Source organism: Atractosteus spatula, chromosome 2 (assembly GCF_055471065.1).
Source record: "Atractosteus spatula isolate fAtrSpa1 chromosome 2, fAtrSpa1.hap1, whole genome shotgun sequence".
NCBI classification, from domain to species: domain Eukaryota; kingdom Metazoa; phylum Chordata; class Actinopteri; order Semionotiformes; family Lepisosteidae; genus Atractosteus; species Atractosteus spatula.
In genome coordinates this window covers 44,369,408-44,395,820 of record NC_142707.1, presented here as the reverse complement: position 1 = coordinate 44,395,820, position 26,413 = coordinate 44,369,408, and the positions used below count along the sequence as shown (strand labels likewise).

Here is a 26,413-nt window from a genome sequence, read left to right as displayed (position 1 = left end):
ACCTCTCTCTCATCCATGTGCAGCCACTGTTTGGGGTCATCCTCTGTGGCCAGGAAAGCAATTAAATCAAGAGCTGTAAGTCGAGTTTGACGTCTGGATGACACAAAGATCAGCACAGGCTTGGCAGGGGAATGACTGCGGATTGCTGTGAAAGAAAACAACAGTCTCTATTTTGCTGCTTGCTATGCACTCTTAAAACAGGTGAGTCTAAGAAGCCCTGTACATTTATTGTTCATTAGTGGTTTTGTAAGCTGCCACTGTGAAGAAATGATTAATGAGAACCGCCAGGATGGCTCAGTCTCACCGCCAGTGAAGTGTCTCATGTGCAGTTGTTAAAAAGTAGAAATTGAACATTATCAGAGAATTATTTTCAGAGAAGCACCTCACTGCTTGGAGCTGTCTATAGTTTCTTTTAAACGCAAGTCTGGATTACAATATTGGTTCTTAAGCTGCCTAATCTATATATTTAACTGTAAAATTAATATACAGTTGAGATTTTGAAAAGTGATGGACACTGGACTTCAACAAGCATAAATTAAGATATATTATACTATTCTTTATAATATATAAACAAGTATAAATAATATAAAAATTCACTCTGCAAATCATGTAGTTCATTAACAATACATTATGTAATACTTCAGAAATGCAAGAAAGAAGAATTATTGGAACATAACAAAAACAATGGGTTGTCTTTAACAGTGTTATTAAAAAGCCACCAGATTTACATTACGTTTAAATGATTTTAATATTTCTTGTTAAAGATGGACAATACTGTATATTCCCATGAAAAAAACTATGATTGCACTTTGTATAAATCATAATTTAGGTAAAACGTTGTTTCTTTGGATGAGCTGAAGGTAAATTATTATTACAATTCTAAAATTAATACACCAATTTGTGGAATTTACAAGTTAACTGTACAAAAAGTTTCACTTACATGTGTTGATAAACAGTCTTTTTAAACAAAGATATTGCCACATGAAATTGAAATTAAAGTTAATTTGAAACAATAAGGAAATGTAATAAATAACAGATGTTTATTTTACGAAGTAAAGTGTCCTTACTCTCTCAGTTCTCCAAAAAATATGTTTATAGGTTAGATAGCATTGTTAAATGTATTGTGCTTTGTGGTATTCCACATGTACAGTATCTATAGAAGACTAATATTGTTTCCAAACTGTTTATGTTGTATATTAATGAAAATGATTACATTTTTTTCAATTTCTGAATTAAACATAATTCAGAACAAAGCTGAATGAAACAGTGAATTTAAATAAATACATGGTTTTGACACTAAATTATTATGTAATAATAGTTTAATTAAGCAATTCTAAATTTTACTCAAGTTAATAAAACAATAATGTTAGTACAGTATACTGTAGAGAAGAGTACATTTTATGAAGTTTTTGGGGGTATCATCTACTAGATTATAGTAGATGTGCAAACAGTTATCAAAATTCTTTGCAACTTTTAATACAAGTAATATTATTCGGACCAGCCCCCATTGCTTGTTTTTTATCATTCATTGATTCCATGCTGTACACCCTCACTATAATTCCCTTCATAATTATGAACCTTCATAATGAATTAATGTGTATCCTACCCAGCGTGCTGCAAGTAAGCACCTGAAATGGTTAATGATCATTGGATTGGGTGCACTGCTCTTGGTCCGGTCAGCCTAGGCCACTGCCTTCAGTGGAGGGATTTGGTTTTCATTAAATTATTTTTTATTAAAAATGTACAACAGTTTTGTCATGTATTATAGCAAATTATAGCAAATCAGACTAAGGTGATTATAATTTTTCATTCCAGCTACTGTTTCTTTTTTTAAAAGCACAAGTTTTTATTTCAAGATTTAAGTTAGGCAAAGCCAAGTCACTCCAGCATAAATAGCTAATCCATAAATCAGTCTGCCTTCTATAACAAGACTTTGATGGTTAAGTGTCAATTCAAACAATGTTTCAAAATTTCAAATACAACATTTTATTTCATTTAATGTGCTTAGATTGTATTAGTTTGACTCATTCCTTTAAAAATCAATTTTATCCTGTATCCATTTGAACTTGCATATTTTTCAGGTCCAACTGGTTTAGAATCTTATTTATCATTTTTGGATGAGTATTTTTTGTGTGTTCTTCAATACATAAATGCAGATTGTAGGATGGGTGCGTGTGTATATAAGTATATGTAAAACTAAATTTATTCATAATTTCACAGCTCTTTTCAAATAGTGTAATAAAGAAAATCAAAAGAGTAGAAAAGGTATCTTATTTTTATTAAATATCCACTGATTGATTTTTAAGGCAGTTTTTCTTAAAATATTTCAGCTGTTTATTATTTATTCTAATTGTCCTTACTGAACTGAACCCCTGACAATATCCATAGAGCATATCGAATTAGAAGGAAAGGTAACAAAGATCATATTCATGCTAAGATAAAATGTATGCGGATCTACGTTTGTGGGGTGGATCTCTGGAATTCTTTGGATAATTAATTAAAATGGTGTACAGATATTTGCATTTTACAAGTATTTCTAAGTATATGATTTTTACATTTTACATAGCTATTGTATTAACTATTAATTTATTAAATTATTTTATTTATACAATTGGGTACAATAACCTAATTCAAATAATAAGATATACGAATTACACATGAATTGGCAGCTGGAAAAGTATGGTGTTTTTTTTTATTAATTTTGTAATGAGGAAATTACTTTATGAATTTACTTATTTCTCTATTTTGTACATATATGTATTACATCTTCAGTGGAATGTCTGTATTTCTGAATCTGATATGTTTCTTTAACAAATTATTTTCAAAGTCAAATTATATACACTTTCAAAGCATCAGTTAAGTTCACTCATGCTTAATTTTAGATCCCTCTTTTAACTCCATAGGACCAGTAGTGAAACTAGGATATGATTAACCTTGTTAAAGGTAGGGGTTAAAACTGTGTATGTAACTCAGTAGGGCACATAACTTAAGAAGAATTCACAAGGATTGCTTTTGTCATAATTATTTCAAATGGAATGCAAAAGTAAAAAAAATATCTGAGCATGTGAAGGTTTACCTTGAAAAGCTGGCTTGTTCATGCTTGCCATGCGAGGACAGTAGTGCTGTCCGGGGAAGCCGTGAATGTGCACTTCCAGTGGAACTGGGCGTACTGATGGACGGAAGTTGAACAATCCCATCTGGAACGAAATGAGGCTCGTTAATGGTTATATGATATAAAACAATTGAAACAAAACAAGGAAAAAATGGCTTTGATAGCAGCTAGGTCTTTGATACCTACTGAGATTTGTTCTCTTAAGGAATAAGTACTTGCTTAATGTACTACATATTAGCAATTATTTTAATATATCTGTTAAAATGACATGATGACCCAATAAAAAAATGTGAGCATTCAACTACAATAGGGCTTGTCCCAGTTGAGTTTAATTATTCCTCTTTAATGTCTTCTCCTGAGATGTCATTTTCTTAGAAGTGTTGTTTTCTTGGAGGTGCGTGTGTGTGCATATTTAACGGCCTCTATAATGGATGGGGTGGCTAAACAAAATGTCCTAATATAAACAGCTCAGCTAAGATTTATTAACAAATGTAGTCAGGGCAATGAGGAAAACGGCAATAGGAATATTGAAGAACAGCCTAAGCAATCCGTTTGCCAGAGAAGAGGACTATATAGTATCTTATATAGAAACTACGGGAGTCAGACAATGACTTCAAAAGAGGAAAAAAAACAATCCAGGGAAATCCCACATAGAACTAAATTCCCTCTTAAAATCCAATAATTTGTTAAAAGCATTTTTAGTTCACCATCCCTTTTATGTTATTGGCTACAGCGAAACAAAAAATGGCTGCAGTGAGACTTTTTCAAAGAAACGCAATGTCCATATTGTTGAAGACACAAAACACATTTCACAGCAATGCTATAGAAATCAATGATCTTCTCCAGTATCAGTTATACAAACCTATGACATGCGTGAAGAAAAAACAAAACTAAAAAATAAACCTTGATAATATTCATGACCATCCACTATCTAATTACATCATAATATACACAGTACTACCAATTCAAATTATTTACAAGCCTCTGGAAATGTCACCTTAATGCATTTTTATTGAATTTGTAAGTAGCACTTGTAACCCATATGATGGTGAAGTGGTTGTGCTATGAGAGTACCTGTCCAATTCCCAGCCAGTCTGCTAAGTCTCTAGCATTGGCAAGTGCTGTTGAAAGTCCCACAACCCTCACAGGCTTGGCAGTGTGAGAGGAGATAAAGTTTGTCCTTGATACAATGACTTCAAGTACTGGACCTCTGTCTTCCCCTGTAAAAAAAATGTGAAAACTGTCTGTCAACATTATGTGTTATCAAGTATTGAAGCTTCAGCTTAAGCCTTTGACAGAGCACTATACGACTAAGTACAGATGATTCAGCCTACGATATTGACTGTGCACTTTCATAACTTGTTTTCCTACTTGTTGGTAATTTAGGTTTAACCTGGATGCACTATAAGGGTCATTGCCAGCTCTAAAAAATAATTTCCTAAAGTCAACTTCCTGAGTTGCAGCGTGACGTTGCTCAAGATAAAATGAAACACATGGGAAATGTGTGCAAATTATTTAGACACAATTCACTGCATACCTAAACAAAATCAAAGAATTTTATACATATATGTTCTGCTGCTTTAAATACATGTACAGTACACCCTATCATGATAATACTGTTAAAGGTATAATGCATTTTAAACAATATCTATAAAGAGTAGTAAATTTCATTGTCACATTACCTATAAAATATAGGCAAAGCTTAAATCCTAGAGGTGACTGAAAAATAACTTTGCTAGTATATGCTATTATTAATCTACTGTTCATCTATTGATCTCAATTAAAATATTCACACATACAATTAAATAATTAGAAAACATGATTGGTGTGCAAGTTTGTTTTATCCCTACCTGAGGAACTTATGTATGTCATAACATGTAGGTGTGTATGTGCATACAGTAACACGAATGTGTCAAAACTAAACGCATTAAAAACTCTAGATAATTTGTATTATTCCACTGAAAAACATATACATAAGTATGTATATTTTTATTAAAAGTGTTTTGTGTTGAAATCACTAATCACCATCATCAGTATGTGAGTGGCAAATGACATATTAATACAAATATCAAACTGCTTCTTAAAGATCAAATTTGAATTTGAAATTCATGTTGAAACATTAATTTTTGATTTTCTCTTTAAAGAGTGGTACGATATTGCTCATTTATAAAAGTACTACAGTACATCTGCTGTGGTAAAATGACTCCAAAACGTCATGTGACTGCTGTCCACTCTTATCAATACCACAAAAATTAGGTCAGTCTCACCTGTTCGTCTGACTACATCCCATTTCCTCTTGGTGCTGAGGAAAATTCAAGTCTAGCTAAAATTATTAGTTCACTACATTTTGTATATCTTTTTCAGCCACAGCATAAACAGACCACAGATTGCATCCTGTATACGAGTGGAGGTGGGATATGCAGCATTCAGAGGTGGAGCATGAAAACCGTGTTCAGTCACGTTTTACGGATTACCTTGCATTTAATTCGAATTTACTTTAAGGTGTTACTAAATGTTCCATTTTCTTCTTCAGAGTAAATGAAGTGCTACATAAGCTATCTCACTCATGTGAATAGTGACAGACAGCTTCTGAATGAAGAGACGATCTGTTTCCGGCAGCAACACACCCAATAAATGAATCTCATCAATGACGAGAATGGCGACTTTCTGGACGTAGCTCCTGTTCTGCCAGCTCCTGCTGACGCCGTCCCATTTCTCTGGGGTGGTGACAATGAGGTCTGCCTGCGCGATAGCTCTCATGTCTGGCGTGACGTCCCCCGTCAGTTCTACCACCCTGAGAAGAATAGCCCACATGTCACTGCCCTTTCTCTGGGACCCTTTCCCAAAGATGCCACTGGCAAAGCCACAGTTTCAAGCTTCTGTAGGTTTTTATGGTCTTCCTCTTCAGCTGCAGTAATCGATAATTTGAAATCTTGGCTTGCAATTTTCCGCTTAGAGAAACTGCATTAGCACCAATAATTGCAAACAGGTGGAAAACACAGGGAGGGCCAGCAGAAACTGTAGCTTTAATGAGATCCACATAAGCAAGAAAAAAATGCCTGCCTCAACATTGTATATACAAAGAAGCATGTAATTATTAAGCATTCCATCTTTTCACATGGAGGATTTTACTTACTTTTTTCCCAACTTTTCTTCTATCCTGATCTTCCAGTCATCTATCCTTTCACGGACCAGTGCTTTTAAAGGAGCAATATACACTGCCTTTAAATGAGAGAAGACAAATTCCTTTTGGAACACTTTAGAACAAAACCTCATTAATCCATCAAAACAACACAGAAGGCATACTAACCTGTGCCTAAAAATAAAGTTTAATAGATTTTTATCTAACATTAGGTCAACACGATCCTTTAAAGCCAAAGAGAGATGGCTTGAAATATTACCAGTATTTGTCTGTACGTTTTCACACTAATATGTACCCAGTCCAGTTGAAGAAATACATTGGTTATATTTCTACAACACTCATTGTGTAGATATTAGCAAACAATACTGTGGCTATAAACTGAGATTTGTTTTTTTTAGCTTTAGGGTCCATGTGAGACCACGTACACACCTTGGATGCGGGGTACTTGTTAAAGACCCTGAAGATTGCCATTTCAGCAGCCACTGTCTTCCCAGAGCCTGTGGGAGCTCCAAGTAGGACATTTGTGTCAGTGTGATAGAGGGTGTGGAAAATCTGCGTCTGAATGGGGTTGAAATGTGTGAATTTATACAGGCTCTCGTACTCTCGGCTCTCCAAGGCAGTGACTGGCAGAGGCTGCAGATCCAGCAGTTCTGCAATGGTAGAATAACAAATTAATACTTCATAAATAAGATGGAAAAACGAGAAACCACTCAGAGATTAAGGGGGATTAAAGCATTAAGAAAGTCTCAATAACATGAAAAACATTCTCACAACACATAGGAGTGCTTCCATGATGTAAAAATAACTACAGACCAAAGCATAAAAAAGTTTTCAAGTAGTATCCACTCATGGAATGTCTGAATGCACATTTTGCATATTGCAATGAGAAACCTTGGCAATTGATATTGTTGAGCAGGAACATTACCAAAACGTATATCACACGGAATATATATCTCTTAAAGCACAGCAAACATACCCTTTCCTTTTATGGTAATAGATTATAATATATAGTTAGTATACACATAATGGACTAATAAGATTTTATATGCCAAAAAGTACTCTAACTTCACAGTCAAACTATTATAAATATTATTATCCCAGAAAAAAAAACAGCTAATCACCCCATTGCACCATTCCACCTGCAACATGCGATTCTGAAATTGCATACTTTCAATAACAACAGCTAATGCAAAAATCAATGGAACTGCAAATGTTTGTTGTGTATTACACTTGCATTAATGATACTAATAAGATTGATTAATTCAATTTTTTTTCAGGATTAATATAGAATATTAAGATAGAATGTTTTTTTCTTACATTGTAGAGTACTTCACTTCAAAAAGACCTTTAAAAACGTAGCTGCAGTATTACCTGTGTGTGGTGGGTGCCTCTCTGGTAGTATGAGATGTTGGAAGTTGATAATGCACACAGCCTCTGCTCCAAGCCATCTGTCAGAAACAGCACGTATGTAGTACTGGGAAGGCAAGGGTTCAAATATTGGAATAGTGAACACCAACTGCTGGGGCTCATGGATCACAACCTGGAAAAAACATAAAAGGATAAAGACTTTACATCCTTACAGAAAACAAATGGGGAAAGCTACATAAAAAATAGACAAGCTAAAATTCAAGTTATGAATTCTCCTTTACAATTACATCCTCTTAACCCCTGAAAGGAAACACAGGAACTTTAAACCTCAGCTAATACTTACACTTACAGTACAATGAAATCTACAATGCCTTAAATCAGCAACAGGAAAATAAATACCAAAAACACACAATTTGAACTTAAGAGATTAAAAGACTCATACTCAAAAACCATACCTGCTTCTTCTGTAGAAGAAAATATTCTGAATGGTAAATGTGGTCATTTGTAGGATCCTCAACCCAGATCCACCAAGGTTCTCCCACTGAGCCATGAACCTTGAAGGGGACAAAGGAAAGAAATTAACCAAGGTCAGATTACACAAATGTATCAAATGAAACTATCAAACTATCACCACTTAAAATGTGATGCTTTTTTCCTTTTGAGGTCTTCTCTTATGAAGCTTTATATCTAGTAAATATAGGGCCTCATTTATGGAAGATTCTTATGTCAAAATGTATATAACATGTAATGTGATTCTATATTTGATGAGACCATCTTATGCTCAGTTATTAGAAATATGAATTTATTTATTACGGATTTCAAGTGCTAATGTCATGAACACTGCTAAACAGCTTGAATAACGTATTCTCAAGATAGCATAAAAATGTAACTAAAAATGAAAGGATTGTAGATGCATCAAACTGAGGGGTAATAGGAAGAACTTCGATTAAAAAAAAAAGATGGCAATGTAGATTATTCCATCCCAAAAGCTAGGTGACAGATCAATAAAGTATTTTCCATACCCACCTAGCCCACAACTATTACCTATTTCCTGTACAGATGATTGAGAAGAGTACAGATCCCCATCATGCATTGTTTGATCTGGGATAATAAAACTTGACACACTTGGTCTATGCCCTTTGTTTTCAATCCCAGAGGGACATGGGGGCCAAGAGGTTTCTCCCATATCAGCACTAGTCTGTCTCATTTTAGACCAGACCTCAAACATGACCAGGATTTGAAAAATATTTCCAGTAGGAAACTATTTTAATTCCGGCTGCAAATCCATTCTTGGGACTACATTTGCACCTTCAGGGAGTTCAATATTACTCTGTGGTGTAAGCTGTTTAAATTGCATCTCCACAGAAGAAGGAAGTAGAGGACTCTAAATAAGTGGTCAAATGGTCTTTCCAGCTTCAGAGAAAAAAAAGAATTATTTTATCTACCATCTTCCCCTTAACTGAAAGTATTATTTTTAAAACCCTTAAAATCAGTTTTAGCAGGAATTCAGGTTTACTAATACCTTAATAAACCACAAAGAAACCAAACAAAACAGAATGATGCATACCGATGTTTGATTTCACTCGCCTAACGTTTTTTGAAAAAGAGGTGCTAGAAGTATGGGATTCGTTGCGCCACGCAGGATAACCTTTTATCAGTGTAAAACGTGTTGCTGAAACCTGTGAAGTGCTGTTCTGAAGCAGTTCTGGGTGTGATAAAACCAGCCAAGTTTGAAGTCATGCTTCATGGCATTGCTTTAGTGCACTGATGGTTCCCGTTTACTACTACTGAAGCCTAAAAGCCCATGATGACCGCCAAAGAATGAATGAATCAATTTAACATTCATCAAATATTCACTCAATTATAATTGTACTACTTTTTGGGTTTGCCTAAGTTGTTTTAATTTTACATTAAAAGCCAACCAAAGACTGAAGCACACCTGAGGGTTTAAAAAATAACAATGAAATGTCAAAGAAGAAAATTGAACTGTAAGGAAAAACACCATTCTGGAGGTAGATCTAAATCCTAAGAAAAATCTACTGTATGAATGGGTGTTTGAAGACATATGGAAAAGATGATTATTTGTAAGCTAGTTTCTGGAAAATAAACTTACATATGTACATTGGCTTACACTACATATATGTCCATATGGCAAGGATTACACTTAAGCTTTTGGAATTTAGTTTCAAGTCTCTTATTAACAGGGCATGCATTACTGATTGAACCTGAACATGTTTCTATCTTTAACACTGTATAAATTAGAACTACTACATAATTGTATGTCTTAAAGTGAAAGGCTCTCTTAAAAAATGTCCTCTTTGACGGACAATGGTAAAATGTTTTGCACTTTGAATTTTGTGTGTTTGAGTGGCAGGATGGCCCAGTGGTTAGCACTGCTGCGTTGCAGCACTGGAGCCCTAGATTCAGCAGAGATCTTATTTCAGGAAAACACCTCTCTTGCGTTGTGAGTTACACTGTCCCAGACATAATAACCCACACTGAAGAAAGGAAAGAAAATAGTCTAGTTGATTTTTTTGTAATGATTAGATTTCCTTTATATGAAGCGGAGCGTACAGTACACTGTACACAGCAGAGAGACCATTAGGTCAAGATTCATTTATACAGTTTCTCAAAAAGTAAACTGCAAATAGAAAAAAGCTGGAACATTTTAAAATTTTTAAAAATAAATTAAATTTAAATCAGCACAGATAGCTCTGGAATATAGCAGTGTCACTGGTTTTAACTTTCCTCTTTAATGGCTACAATACACCCTCACACAGACTGAAGGTGGAATCTCTCTAGTTATCAAGTTGATAGTATTCTATAATATACAGATTATTTATTTTATCCTTGGCCTTTCTTATTTGAACATAAGGATGGATTTACAGGAGCTAAATGGCTCTGAGCCAGTGATCATTCGGAGGTGAGCTGAGCATGGTTTCATTGTGAAAACAATCAAAAACAAAAATGCTGCATTCTACCATGTTAATTCTGCTGTGTTTGAGCAGATCAACTAAATCATTTGCTCTGTTCATCTGCTCAAAAAATAGATTTAAGAAACCCATACATGGAGAAAATCTTCTTTTAATCTGTCCTGCTTTAAGACAATTGGTTAGTATTGGTTGAATAATATAAACTTGATATGACTTAGGCAAACAAAATCACCTTATATAAACATCATATCACTTTAAATATCACCTTATATTGTAGACTTTAATTTTGAAATCCAATTACATTAGGTTTTTAGCTTAATTTTCATGAAAGGCGAAGTTTTACCAACATTACCTAGAGGAAAACAGCTGCCTTACCTTGCAGCTCATCTGTTTTACTGTGAGATGTGGTTTTGCTTATTCATCAACAATGTAAAAACCCTCTACAACACTGACCTGTATTCATTTTATATACGTGCTAATAGACTTTATGTTACGGAAAACATCCAACATGCCGATACAAAAGTTTATGACAAAATGATCTTCTAGCACATTCTGGCATTTCTATTTTTGGGTGACAGTACAGTCACATTAACCAAGTACTTGGTCAAAATACTTTTTGAGCTGATTATCAGATTCCAGTTAAGACACTTTCATCTATGTGGAATAATACTGAACTACAATTAATACTCAGCAGAATCAGCTAAAGAGCTAACCTCTGCAAAAGAGAACATGCAATGCATTACAATACAATGGAAGCATTACAAATAAAGTAGGGTATTAACTCCTTATATCTGATTTACGTGATGAGAAAAGAAGGTGGTAATTTATTACTTAGATAATACTTGTTTAAATTGATTATTTTCTGAAAAAAAATCTGTGCAATAATGTGCAACTTCCTTTGCTTAGAGTCTGACATTACAAATAACTGTGTAAATATCTGTTTTATATACTGTATACACACAAGTGTATATTCAGTAAAGAATTGAAGGTCACACATTACATTTTTCTAGGTTTGAAATCATTACCGAAAAAATAAAACAATAACTGGATAGATGTACTGAATTTAATTCTCACTTTTAACTATACATATAAAAAAAACAACTCAAAACTAGACTGAATTTAGCTTGTTCCTTATATCTATACTCTTCAATGACCTCGGCAGTAGGCATAACAGATGCATTTCAGCATGGTTAGGATGGTCATTATGGATACAAATCGATTTCAACTGCACAAGGAGCTTGTGCTATCAAAGTCCACCTTTCAGGCATTTTGTCTTTCCATTTGAAATTGGATGACCACTCAGAAGGTTATTATGCCAAGAGAACTGCCTTTGTGCTTTCAAAAGGTGGGTGTCACCAGAAGCTTAAACCTTTACAAGCTAAGCTGGCAATAATACAGAGGCTCTGTACCGACAAGTGGCCCGTTGAGAGTGGGTGTGTGTGTATGTATGTATGAGTAAGACAGGGAGATAAAGAGAGTAGGGGTAAGACTAACGGGTCAATCACACTTGTCCATCTGGTTCTCAGCTGAAGATGCAACTAGGTTGGTATTATGCAAGCTTAAACAATAATCTAACAACAGGCCAATCGTGCTCAGATCCAACTGTAACAAAAAGTCCAATTTTTGCACCATAGAGAAATGGCATTAAATTTTCCAGCACAGCTGGTCCTTAAGTTAAGAGATGCGGGAAAGATTTAGTGTATCATTTTATAGTTCAATGATCAGAACTACTTTCCATTTCTGTGGAACAACCACCTGGTCTTTTTTATCAGCAGAAACACAAAGGTTTTACACCTTCTTCCAGCTAACCAGAAAGAAACAATGAATACATATTTGAACTCAAAGTTTTTGAAGTACACTGAAGCCAATATGGGAAAAAAGGTTTTGATTACTATAAAAGTAATGGTCTTTAAAAAATGTTCTATTCATTTGAATAAGATAAACGAACAAAACACCACACTACTTTATTACCAGCAGAAAGTTAATTCAGAGAACATGTATTGCTATTACGCAAGTTTTAGTTGGTATAGTTTCTTTATTAAATTAATTTTAACCTTATCCGTTAACCTAATCTTATTTAAAGTTTTCTATAGCTTCTTATTAGAATTTGATTTTGAATTAAGTATTATTACTTAGGATGAACAAGTTACAAAAATAGAATAGCATGCTGTGAATCATACATTTATAGTGTAATTACTGTTTCTGTCATAGAATTAATATATTCTATTTACATAAGTTGAAAGCACATTGCAATACCAAAACAATTTTTAACAACTAATTATTTTAAATTTTCAGTCTTTTAATTATTCAGCTTTTTATGAACAAATTATCATTTCTTTTTTTCAACACTGCATAAAATGTTATGACTGTGTCTCAGTAGGTTGTTAAACTGGAAGGAACAGCACAGTTCCTGATTTGTAGAGCACTGCAAAAAGATGCTTCTTCTGATGCAGTGCATTTAAAAGATTCTAAAGTTTACGTGTTATTGATGAAACAAAAGTTAGTTTTAACAATTTATTCTGTGGTTTGTGTATTGATGAGTTTAAAGCTCATTTCTCAAGGGATGAAAATTTGCAGATGGTTTTGAATGCTATTTAAAGGTGGTACTTTCATTTTTTTTAATTCTGTGCATATGGGTAAAATCAAAACATTAGAATTCCTATAGGTTTTTAGAGATGTTGCTTTAAAGTAGTACTGATAATGTAGAGAACGATATGTTACAACACTGATTTTAATTATAACGAATATGCCTCCGCGCATAACAGGGATCTTGGCCGCACTCAAGATAGGGAAATAAACGTCATGAAATAGAATTACGTATTGGTATGCTTAATAATACAACATACAGTGATATTAAAATAAATCTGATTCAGAACTGCCTCTGCATGTTGCTTTGTTTCTTACTCCATAATACACTGAAGTTCCTAACTTGATGACAAATAGTCCTTGTATGAAGGACTAGTCTAAGTCAGTAGTTGCTCACTCCTGAAGAAGGCTCCACGGCCGAAACGTTGTGTTTTCTTTCTTCTTTTTTTCAGCATGGAATAAACCTATTACTCGTTCCGTCACATAGTTGTCACATTATAATGTCTCATACGTCTCACAGTCTGCTGTGAGACTTCAGGTTAAATAATATTCACCTGGTGCACATATGAACAGACTCTTATTTGAAATGATTTTCACTAACATGCATCTAATGACTAAATATTACTGAAAAAAAGAGTCTGAAGTTGTCACATACCTTCTTAAACTACATTACAGGAACATAAAAACTGCATATACCGTTTGACTAACAGTTTTGATTTAAATATTGAATATTTCTGAATATTTACTGACTTCACTATGTTAACGGTAACTAACTAAATCTGTTCTCTGTATATGTATAACATATTCAACAGATTGTGTACATATATTATAAAGAAAGTATTAATTTTCAATATTGCATCCCCTTCTCATCTGACCTGACGTTTTTTTTAAGACCACATGACAGAACAAGGACATTTTCACTATTAAGCACTTGTTTAGCAGCACAAAAATGTAATCTACTATGAAAATAACTTGATTGTCAAGTAGTACATTTAAGTTAGTGATTTAATCACTCTTGGGCATGCTTCACAGCACAAATAAAGTCCAGACATTAAATCTGGAGGATGCTTGTGTCTAGATACAAGTTCTTACTATAACAATATACAGTGATGCCTTTCAGGGATGCCACTGTGACTCTGAACATATTTTTGCACTTTTAGCAAATCTTTTAAAGCTTTTTGAAATAACAATGGAAAATATAAGCACTATTACCAAAAACATATTCACATTTGTAATGCACCATTTTAAAATCACTAATCTTGGAAAAAAGGTTTTAATCGTATAGTACAGTATATGCACAATTTACTGTGAAGCTACTTACCTGATCATTCCATTTGAAATCCGGGTTTATGGTAAGTCTAACTCTAAGCACTGTGCGAGTGATTGGCTGGATATTTGCTTCCATTATGATGGAAGGAATCTGATGGACACACTGCTTGACCTTTAACCCGATATTCACATGATGCAACATGTGACCTAGAAGAAAAAGGCATTTCACATTACTTTCAGAATGTTAGAAACGATTTGTTAACATAATAAATTGTAAATAATAATTCTGTAAATAACAAAAACTAAATTAAGGTGAATATTAAAGATATTAATCAAGAGAAAACATCACCTGTCCAGAAACCAAGAAAACTTACTGTATACCCAGCAGATAAGATGCAAGGTCAAGTTAGCTATGTCACACTTCCTTGTACTGCTTGCCCAATGCTTTTATATAAGAGGTTTCAGAAATTGTGTATAATAATAATTTATTATTTTTTAAGCAAGAAGGTAAGAATGGTTACAAACAAGAGATGGCCATTTAGGCCATCTAGCCTGTAGTTAATAGCTCACTGATGCAAGGATTTCATTTCAGCTGTTTCTTGAAGAAAACCAGAGTATTGGCTTCATCAACATGGCTGAGTATCTTTTTGTACTTCCACAACCACCTGCATAACAAAGTGCCTCCTGAACTCAGTTTTAAATGCTTTGCGTTCCACTGCTTATTCTGAAGGAATGTGTCGATGCCTTTGAGGGTTCTGAATACTTGTGTCAGGAACCCTGGTAGTGTCCTCTGTTCAAGACTAAAAAGGTTCAGTGCAACCTGTCAGAGCAGGACATTCTGTGTTTCTGGTACAGTAGCTCTATTCTGGATTGATTCCTGAGCAGCAACATACTTGCTTTAATGTGAAGACCTAAATTATACACAATATTCTAATAAGGCACTACTAGTGTGTTAGACATTTAAAACATAACATCATGTGATTTAAATTCTCCACTTTTCACTATATCCTAATATGTTGTTTCTCTTTTAATTGCTTACCCTCAAACGCTACAGCTATCAAATTTAGAAGGCAAAGTATTTTGGCATGGGTTTGTGAATCATCAGCTTTTAAAATCTTTGTAAACTATCTGGGAAAACTAAGCCTGACATTGTTTCATTTTTCATATTCCCATTCTATGAAGCTTGCTGTGCATCAAGGGTATTCAGTCGCGGTCCTGGAGGATGTTTGCATTTTCATTTATTCCAGTCTGCTCTTAATAACCTAAATCTGCCTATTGCTGTCTTAATTAAGCCCTTCTCTTCAAGTGTTGCCGTTTCAAAGAGACCTAGAAAACCTACAGACACATGGACCCTCCAGAAACCAGATCGAATACCCTCTGATATACCCTCTGATACGTGCAGGCTGGTTTCCTCAGTCTCCTTGTGGACTCTAATTGCACATTTAGTGAGAATATGAAAAAAAAAAACATTCAAAGGAACAAAATCTATAGCATAATGTAAGTAATAAAATATGATATTTGAATTTGAGTTTACTATCAATAAAAATACCATTGAAATATCTGCATTGAATTTTATTACCTGCTTATTAACGAATTACAGTAAATGTCTAATAATCTTGGTAAGGCTGTATGTACATTTTGCTGACAAATTCAAGGGCAACATTGAAATTATTTTGTCAATCATAAAGAAAAAATATATATTTAGCTTTAATATACAGTACTACTAATAATGATTTCACATTAAAGAAGAAGCTATACAAAACCATCTATAGTATTATGTTTACAAAAGTAATGCCCATCACAAAACTTTGTTGCACTCTAGATGTACCCTGCTGATTTACGTTTTTGTGGTAAACAAGCATACCTATTTCATCCTTTCTCATGTCCTTCAGCTTGTCTATGGTGAGCTTCTTTTCCTCCAGCCTGGAGAGGACGGACCCTGGCAGTGCAGGAAACTGGCGCAGAGGGTTGGCCCAGCCCCACAGGCGCTTGTCGATGACCTTGCAGAGGTTGAGCAGGCGGTACGTCATAGCAGGCCATCGTTTCCGCAGAGCAATTTCGAAAAGGGCTCGGACAATTCGAGCTGCATTCTGGATATTGGAAAAAAAAAACAATAAGGGTTTATAATTAACACACTGACATTTCAGTGCAAATCTGGACCTGAACTCTGGGAGTTTGGACATTTTTTTATATAAATCAAACTCCCAATAGAAATGGAACGTGTGTAAAGCAGTATTACTAACCCTCTTGTAGCTGTATTTATAAATGTTTTGATCTGATACTACATAAATTGTGTACGTTGATTAGACAGGACTTCTATTTTCATATTCTGTGTATTGTTTTGACTGCTTTGATTTCCTCATAAAAACTTTTAATATTATAGTAAGGACTAATTTGAGCATTTATTTTATTTACCTACTGATGGCAAAAAATGAATAGAATGTATTCAAATAATGCAAAAAATAACCATCCTTTGAGTTTTATACACTTTATCACAACGATAAAACAGCAGTAAATGCACTCACTCATTTATCTGCTCACTTGCTTCTAGTGAAAATGCAGGCTCCAGCTCGCAGCATATCTAAAACTGGACTTTTTTCTATTAAAATCTATTTTTTTACTTTCAACTTCATAACTGGTTGACACTTTATGTTTAGCAGACGTAATGCAGGGATGACACACAGACAAATTGTAAAAACACAATTCCACGCACGGCAGGAACACAAAATTGGCGTAAGGGTGGACTGGAATGCTGGGAATGTCACAGTGCTTCCCGGAAAAGGTGTCTGGAGACAACAGCTATGAGAAATACAACTAGATTTTGCAAAGCCATTTCAGGTATCAGTGGGTAATGAAACATTCGAGTTTAGAGAAGTTTAGTTGTATTTCTTTTTGACGTGTTGTGGCGAAACTGTATTGGAGGGGAGGGGTGTACTGTACCTTGTAAATATGTTTAAAATAAATTATGTACCTTTTATCTGCTAATATTGTTTAGTCACATGGCAGTTTCACAAAGCCTCTAAACAGTTATAGACACACGCTACCAACTGGAAGTAAACTTGAATGTCTCTGTATATCAAGGCAGCAGAAGAAAGAACTGAACTAAGGTGAAATCCTATTGGCCTAATTAAATCAAATGGTACCTTAGAAAGTCCAGGACATATCACAGTTTCAGCTGTTTATTACCAAGAGTTTCAGGGGGAGTGGGAGATCAGAAAATGGCTTTGAACAATGATTGACACCCAAAGGTATGAATTAGAAATAGCAAATACTCATAAGAAGACAAGATCCTCAAGACTGCCATTCAAGGGTGACTTCATAGTGAACACAGAAATGTGAAAAATCAGGTTCTGGGGTGCTTGTTTTAATTGAGGGAGACTGATTAAAAGTTTACCATCATACTTTAGCCAAAGATAGTTGCCTTTTTTTTCTCAAGCCTGGTCACAAATGGACATTGATAAAGGTTAACAATAAAATAGCAAGCATCAAACACCTTGGCCAAAACTTCAAGAAAACATAAGCAATCGGTGTTTTTGAAGGACTATCACAGCTAGAAGTTAAACATTTGTGATATGAACTGAAGATAGCAGGTCAGATCAAAACCCTGTAGGGGCCCGGAGGAGCTTGAGAGCGTCTACCAGAGTAATGATCAAATATCTCCCATGAGTCATTTGAGAACCTATTGAAAGGCTACAGGAGATGATTTCTCATGGTTAACAAATCCAAAAGAGGATGACTGATGGGGAATGAATAAATATGAACATGTTTAGAAATATATAAATACAGTATGTACCGTATATGTTTGTTACTGACAGATGATGTTTATACAATATTGACAATCATACGTTTTCAATTTTGAATTGTTTCTTTTAAGAATGTTTACTGTATACCTGAATTTTCATTCTAGATTAACATTAGTACCATTTCAAATAATTTAACCAGGTCAATTGAGAATAAATTCTAATTTACAATGATGACCTGAGGCCTTCACCTTAGTTGAACAAAAAAAACATTAAAATGTGGATGTTATTATATGTATTATTAAATGTACTGAAATGTGCAAACATTACAAAGGAAGTTATTTACCTACATAAATGAAAACAACATATGACACACAACTGCAAAATTTCATCTTTAAAAATCACTCTCATAGTTAGCAGCATTGTATTGACTTTTACCTAGAAACAGTAGTTGTTCTTGGGTGATTCAATCTAATAAAATTACTACATACAATATTTTGAGATGACACCTGAAATAAATTATGATAATTTGGAGCAATGTACAGCCGCTACACTTTCTTTAAAAATATTTCCTCAATGTTTCTGATGGTAATCTCGTTTTCAAATATTTAATGACAAAATCACTTTATCATTTAAATCAAGTCAATATGGAGATATGTTCAGAAGCATATTGAATTTTGCTTATTGGGGAAAAATATGGGAAATGAAACCTAGCCACATTAATTTGCATGTATACATTTGAAGTATTGTTGCAAGCTCAAAGTGCTTATTAAAAATCAAATATGCATTAGTAAATTATTTCTAGTAATCTGCCTTCTGAGCTGTAAACTACAGTATATAAAATGCAGTTGCTTAAAATAATTAATTTTAATTTTGCTTTACCTTTCACTTAGGGATAGCAAAGTTAAACTTGTCCTTCAGATTAATCTTTTTATATTTAATATACCCAAATATAAGAAATTTCCCATTTAGAGAGAGCATTCAGAAATACTTGTCTTATTTAGTGAAATCACCAATGATGCATTCAACTATTAAATGCACCAAAAACTAATGGAAATGAGTGCATTTGAAGCACACTGAAAATCCTCTGTAGTGATCTAGTGGTTGAAGTATGACCCTGATCAGAGACATTGTTATTGGTTTTGACCCTATGAAAACTAAACATCTTTACAGCACCTGTACAGCTTTTGTCTACAGTCTTAGTGGCATTGATCAGTGAAACATTATTTGCCCTACAAAGTGGTTGTGATCCAACAGTTCATACCAGCATGGAGGTCATGAACCTTTCTGCATAAAATCTTATAACTTACTCCTAGACAAGGGAAGCCTTTTTAAAATCTTTCATTTTCAATTTTACCTTATACTGTAGTACAGTTGAAGAATTTGAATGTTATGTAATTAAATTAAACAAGATAGCATATTATAAAGTAAGTGCATGAATGTGTCATGACAATAAATGGGAAAGAGAACCACTTTTAACATACAGTATCACAGGAAATCACAGGAAAAAATATGACAGATTAAAAAAAATGTACAAGACATTGCAATGGTCATAAAAGCATCCCACTGATTACTGCTTTTTAGCATCATCATAAAAAACAACAACAACAGCAATAATAATAATTGCTAATATACTGTAAATACTAAATATACCAGTATATATATTATATATAGTAAAATACCGATACTGATAAAGTTTTATTATCAACTATTTTTAAGACATTCAAAGTGTTGGGACTCTCAGTCCTATTTTTGATTATTTAATATTGTATCTTACCTTCTCATTTTATTTATACAACACAAAAACATCATGACATCTCTCTATATACAGGTATAAACTATATATATATTCCTCCCACTGGACAATTTTCACAACAGGGGGATCCAATAACAGGGGAGGCTACAGAGTCTTATTTAATTGGTCCCATTGACTTCATTTGTCAATCAGAAAGAAAAGCCTCTTTCATGTGAAAAGAGGAAACAATCTGTCAGACAAAATTTCAATCTAGATTGTCAGTGCCTCATCTGAGACAAGTGGTTAAAACCAAAAACAGATTAAAAATAAATAATGTGAGTAAAAATAAGATGATTTCTCACACTGTCTTGCTGAAACTGCATGAATAGGTTCCATATTGCTTTAATTAGAATTTTCATTCTTGGTGTCCTTCTGAAAATATGCTTTAATCTCAAGTACAAGTATGAAAAAGGTCTGTGTTTTCTACCACCACTGGAAAAAAAATCAATGCCTCTTTTTCTTTCAATGGCTCTACCTTTTTTTAAAAAAATAAGCAAAGTGGGCCAAATGGACTTCTCTTGTTTTTAAGCTGTGCAAACTAGACCCCAAGTGCCTCAATGTATCTCTCTAAAGCAGTATCTTTCCATGCTGTCTTCACTGGGCTCAGCTGGTCCACGTGGCGTCACCAACAGTGTCACAGCTAGCACACATGCAATCCATCTGGAAATGCTGGTATCCCAAGAATAACCCAAAAGAGCGGTCGAAGAGCTCCATATTTACAGGCTTTTCTGTTTCTCAATATCAAAGCTGAAAGAACAGTAACTGTGTTGCTGAATTCTCTTCGGATATGGTATTTCATTAACAAAGGTTTTAGTGATAGATAAAATGTAAATAAATTATTTATCCATCTTGTCCAGATGGCTTCTTTTTATCATCTCTCTCTGCTGCCAGACATTAAAGGGCCATCTTCTGGCCCTCCTTCCAGTACTTCGTTGGCTTTTCATTGCAGTTTTCTGGCATGTGTGGTTAAAGCTGCTTGTAACTGGCTGGGTCTCGATAATGTATCGTAAATTACCTCACTTAGTATAAGAGGCAACACTCTAAATATATACTTCTCCATACTTGTAAATAATTTTTACTAGTATGATAAAAAATTAAAAGGCATCCAATCATGTAATTGTAGATCCAATGTAACAATATTTTAATACAGTTTTAACAGCTAATGTAACAATATTGGGCAAAAGTAAAAACTGAGACTAACAGAATTTTTCTTGTTTAGGTGTTGTGGGGGGGGGGAGTTCTGAAATGTAAGCAGTGTGTTAGCTGTTCATTTCGTACAAATCTTAAACGCGTCAAAGGCATAAGCTTAGCTGAAAAACTAGAAATTTCTACTACTACATCTACAACACATGAATAAGTTACAAGAAATCGAAACACAGCAGTTCCTAAGACCCTGAAAGAAGAAAGAGGATCTAGAATGATCATGTAATCAGAGAATATTCATTGTTAATTGATCTTACGACATGATACCTACATGAATCACAAAAGACTAAAACAGACACAATATAAAGAAATTCAACCAAATCTAATAACCCACTTTGTTTTTAGTTCTTTCTAACAGGATATAAATGTGCTGGTCCCACTTTTTACCTGAGCTACGTATGAGAGGTCTGAGATAAGCGAGAAACTGTCCACCTCTCCACGCCCAATGTACGTCTGAAGAAGAATGTTGATTTTTCCGTAGCCATTTTCAACCCCACCAGCAGCAGGCAGCTCACAATAATTGTGGAGTAACTGCTCCAGTTCTTCGATTTCTTCATCTCTGACCTTAAAATCAATGAAATCAACAAAAACCATCAACATTTTGAAACTTTTAGACGTTATTAGCCATGTTTGTATATTAGATAAAAGTGTTTGATTAATTGAATACCAAATTATACTCCAGGGAGGTTATGCCATTAAGAGTATGTGTGTATGAGTATTTACTGTTACACAATTTGAGAAAATATCCCCACAATGATGGCAACTCTAAAGAAAAAGATAAAAATAGGGATGTCCCCATGATGTAAATGACTTCTTTTTACTAACCAAATCTGAAAGCGGTAAAAGCATTTTCACCCTGTTAAGAGTTTATCAAAACAGAATAAGACTCTTTTAGAAGCTTCCACAGAGTATGTAACTGTGTATGTAACTGCTAAGAAAGTGCATCTACATCTTTTTAAGAAGCCTGCTAATATTAATCACCACATATGTTTAATTATTTGTTTGCATAATTTTTGATTCCCTGTAGAAGCAATGGAAATTACATTTTAAGTTATTGTATTGCCATCATACAAACAATGGTTTGTTCACGGTCCTGAAAAATATTCAATGAAAGATATTTTATTATTGGGTAATAATCTAACCTTAAGATCATGGAGACAAAACTTGGGGAAAACTGTTTATGTCCTTTACAGTGGTAAAGTAAACAAAACTACACTTGGTGTAGAGGTCCCTTTTAACCTCTTTATTACCAAACACATATTAAGGTATTTGCAACCTTGTGAAGAGTTACACAATAGAGAATTCAGGAATGAATTAAACTTCATTGGTTACTTATAAAGAAATACAAACATCACAGTTTTAACTTCTGCATTAATCATGAGCTTCTTAGAGCTGGCTAATAATGAACATTTTAGAGTGAGGTATTACTGCTACTGCAAGGAGAAAATACTGGCACAGTGTTTGAGCTCAGTAAGAAAACCTTTCCACACTGCTGTGCAGGTGAACTGAACCTTCACATCTTCTGTCTATTTAACAGCTAATTCATTACCTATTTGCATAAAAGAATACAGTATATAATGAATAAAAGAATCAAAAGAAAAGGCTTAGGTGGTGGAATTTTTATAGTTATTTGGGTTTTCAGGTGATGTTTCTACTTGATCCCTTAAATTACCTTTCAGATAATAATCAATACTGCACTTACCTTGACCTGGTCAAATTCTTCTGCCTTAGACACAATACTCAGAATATCAGCCTCTGTTTTGTGGGCATCAAACAGTTCATTGAATGTCTTTGAAAGAAAGAAATAACATCAAGACAAGTTTTATTTGTTGTTTGTCAAGATGTATCATAGGCTGGCAGTATGATATTCAGCCTTTTTATCACAAAAGGTTCACAGGCATCCTAAGAAATACATTTCTTGATATAAATGGATTCACTTTTCTTTTTGTTAACTAGTACAGAAGTAAACTGAAGTGAATGCAGGTATGTTCTCTAAAACAACTGATCCTTGAAGTTAATGAGTAGCAGAAAATGCCTGAAGCAGCTTATGCTGAGCAATTTGTTACACCATATGTTTTCCTAAAATAAACAAAGCAATGCTTGCACAAACATAAGGCTGAGCTGACAAAAATAAATTCAAGCTCTTTACCTCAATGGTGTTGTATTTAATATAGAAGTGACTGGCAGTCCTGCCTAAATCGGTTGAATAGTAGTATCCTGTTCTCTCTTCAAATCGAATCATTCTGGCTTTGTCAAGTTTTCGTCCAGACTCCACCACAAGTTCCTGTCTGTACATCTCCAGACCAGGGTCCATCTAATTGAAAGAAAATGATAAAGATCTGAACTTGCGTCTGTCTCATCCAACTGTCTCATTCACTTTATATTGAAATATATTTTCTTTACTGCACTCTTATTAATAAGTAAAAACAACAAGAGCTGAGCATCTTAATGGAGCATATAATTCTACAATTAGCACCACTTTTAAGTGTTGTCCATTTGTTTTTGTTTTTTTTTAATGCAAAAATAGCATAAAACATTCTGCATTCTCCCCTGAAACAGAACTTAAAATATAAAAATGGAAGCCAGGCTTCATTAATTTATACTACACAATTTGCAGAACATACTGTATAGTCTATCGACTGAAAAGTGTGAGAGGTAAAAGGAATGGCCATGGGTCATGAGCACTATCTGTTTGATTAAAAGGTTCTACATGTCTTTACTTGGGCAACATTAAAGCTTCTTCAAGTCATCATGACATAAAAAATACTTTGGGAATCAAGTGCAAATTAAGCAGGCTGTCATTTTTCCATAAAAAACAAAGGCTAAGAAAAAATGAAAAATCTACAGAACCAGATACGATGTTCAGAACATGCTGTTAAACTTTTAAATTTAGTATTCTATTAGAGTTGTTGATTTGTGAATACAGAAACAGTTGAACCCAAATGAAAGTATATATTTTGAATCTGTAATTTATAATTAATTTTCTTTCTGAATGTAAGAATGCAGGAAAAACATTTAAAAGACACCTTCAAAACATAATAGAGGATATTGCAAAATATGAACTTTCTTGTATAGTTGTCTTAGTCTGTTGATAATCTTTATGTAAAAGGAAGAGGTAACTCACTCAGCACATGACAACAATTTACATTCTCAAAATGCTTTCTCACATAGTCCTGAGATGGTTCAGTTTGCAATATACAAAATATCTATTCAATTTAAAGTAACACGAGCCTACATTTCAGTCTATTTTTAACTGTAGAAAAATGCTTCCCTTTTTTGTAAGGTGGTAAACTTGTAATATGAGTACCTGAGACTGACTTTTGTGTACATCTCAGTATGTTTTCATACAGTAATAGAGAGTAACTAATATTTGACTCTGAACAGCTCATGTTACAAGTATGATAATACGTAATGTCACAGTCAATGTAATCCAGATCCTTATCTCTGGCTGGCAAGAGTAGTTTTAAGGAAGTCAGTTTTTAGATGTACAGGTCAGTTCCAAAAAAAGGTGCCATAAGCATAGATTAATATACTGTAACTCAGGGAACGCCTCTACTCACAAGAACATCACCGATAAGTTTAGCAACATGCACACATCATTAAAGTGCATGATTTTTTTCAATGTTTGCAAAACTTCGATGTTTCATAAGGCTTTTTTTGTATTTGAGAGGGTGATTCTTTTATTTAATGCAAAAGCATGCACCTTATTTACTATGTACTCTCTGTACAATCCCAGCAACAAATTTGCAATGTGCTGCAGTCTTTTGATGGGCAATTTTTCAATGTAACCCAGCACTTGTAAACAAATAGTGTTTGCCTCTAGTTTTAGAATGTACTGGAGACTAGCCATATAATGTTGTAAGTTTTACAAGATAATCCCATTAACATAAATTACATGACAACACTGGAAATCTGAAAATAAACACAAAAATTACTGTGAAGATTTATTTGATGACTATTATAAAATTTCATATGACCAGAGAGCAGAAACGGCAGGCATGTGTAAATAGTAAACTAAAATATTTTGTTTTACTATTTTCACGTGCCTGCTATTTCTGACCTTAAGCGAAATTTTATGAATGAATCTTCTGATGTAAATACTTGAATACCAAAAAGACTGTTGGTGTATTAATTGTGAGGACTTGAGTAGCTCAATTAATTACACTATGCTCTATATGCTACAGACAGAAACAAGCTTGGCATCTTTACTAATGCAACTTATTAAAATATAAGCTAATGAATTCATGTCTTTTATTCATTCCTTATTTTAACCTCAGAGTCAGAAAATCACAACAAAGACAATGATTAATCATGAATTAACAGATTCAACTTTACTTGTTTTTTATGCTAGGTCTGTTTGGGTTTTGTTTCTTTTATATGTTGTAAAAATGCTGTGTTAACCCATGTATATGTGTCTAAGGAACACAAGCTTTCATGATGTAAAAACACAACGGCATAAAAAGACAAACTTAGATGAATTATAGTGTTTCATCATTTTTTTCCTCCAGGAAAAATAAATAATGGGATTTACCACAGATTACACACTATATTTCACATGAAGTGAAGCTTCATGACTGTAAGCAAGGAGAGACAGTATTCAAGCTGAAGTTGTAAAAATACATATACGGAAACATGCTCTTAACATTTTCTCTTTCCCTTTTTTTGCTATCTATGTAAATAAACAGGGTAAGTCACAAAAGACAATATTTCCTGAGTTTTGTTCTGCAAGGCCAAGGTTTTTCTAAGAAGCACAGAAAATAGCTGTAGTAAATGCAGGACAGGACAAACACTTGCATTTTTTATGCTTTTTGGTCTTTCAAGAAAATGAAAAGAGTAAGCAGCATTTAACAACTATAAACAATAAAACATGTAAAACATTATATTTACCTGGTATGCCTTGTGATTGATACCATATGCTAATGGATTTGCTCTCATACGCACATACAAGTATGTGTAGCTGAGCCACTTCACTGCTTCTTCAACATTGGTTACGGTTCCTAATGCGATCTAAAACAAACACAAATTTTATTTATACACATAACATGTATTACTGTGAAAGCATTCCCTTCTAACAGTGTTTGAATTCATGCATGATGTCATTCAATTTCCATTACCACTCTTTATCACAATATTCTATAGATTTTTAAAATGATCATGAAGCTGATGAAACTTAAAACTGGGCAGAAATAAAGAACTGTGATTTTTTTCTCTTATCAAAATGACTTGACTATGCTACTGCCATTAAGACTTTCAGTAACTACTTTT

At 33.8% G+C, this 26,413-nt stretch overlaps 1 protein-coding gene across 1 annotated transcript in view; it reads right to left on the bottom strand.

Moving 5' to 3' along the window:
* ascc3 (activating signal cointegrator 1 complex subunit 3) overlaps positions 1-26,413 on the bottom strand; it is a 382,719-nt gene that overhangs the window by 56,114 nt on the left and 300,192 nt on the right. Inside the window, exons 17-30 of the mRNA XM_088905827.1 lie at positions 26,036-26,155; positions 23,298-23,462; positions 22,851-22,937; positions 21,536-21,712; positions 16,275-16,500; positions 14,463-14,617; positions 8,078-8,176; positions 7,626-7,794; positions 6,684-6,904; positions 6,249-6,334; positions 5,740-5,906; positions 4,187-4,332; positions 3,077-3,197; positions 3-145 (exon numbers count right to left, since the gene is read on the bottom strand). Coding sequence (XP_088761953.1) covers positions 3-145; positions 3,077-3,197; positions 4,187-4,332; positions 5,740-5,906; positions 6,249-6,334; positions 6,684-6,904; positions 7,626-7,794; positions 8,078-8,176; positions 14,463-14,617; positions 16,275-16,500; positions 21,536-21,712; positions 22,851-22,937; positions 23,298-23,462; positions 26,036-26,155 — 2,082 coding nt within the window. The remainder of the gene's footprint in view (positions 1-2; positions 146-3,076; positions 3,198-4,186; positions 4,333-5,739; positions 5,907-6,248; positions 6,335-6,683; positions 6,905-7,625; positions 7,795-8,077; positions 8,177-14,462; positions 14,618-16,274; positions 16,501-21,535; positions 21,713-22,850; positions 22,938-23,297; positions 23,463-26,035; positions 26,156-26,413) is intronic.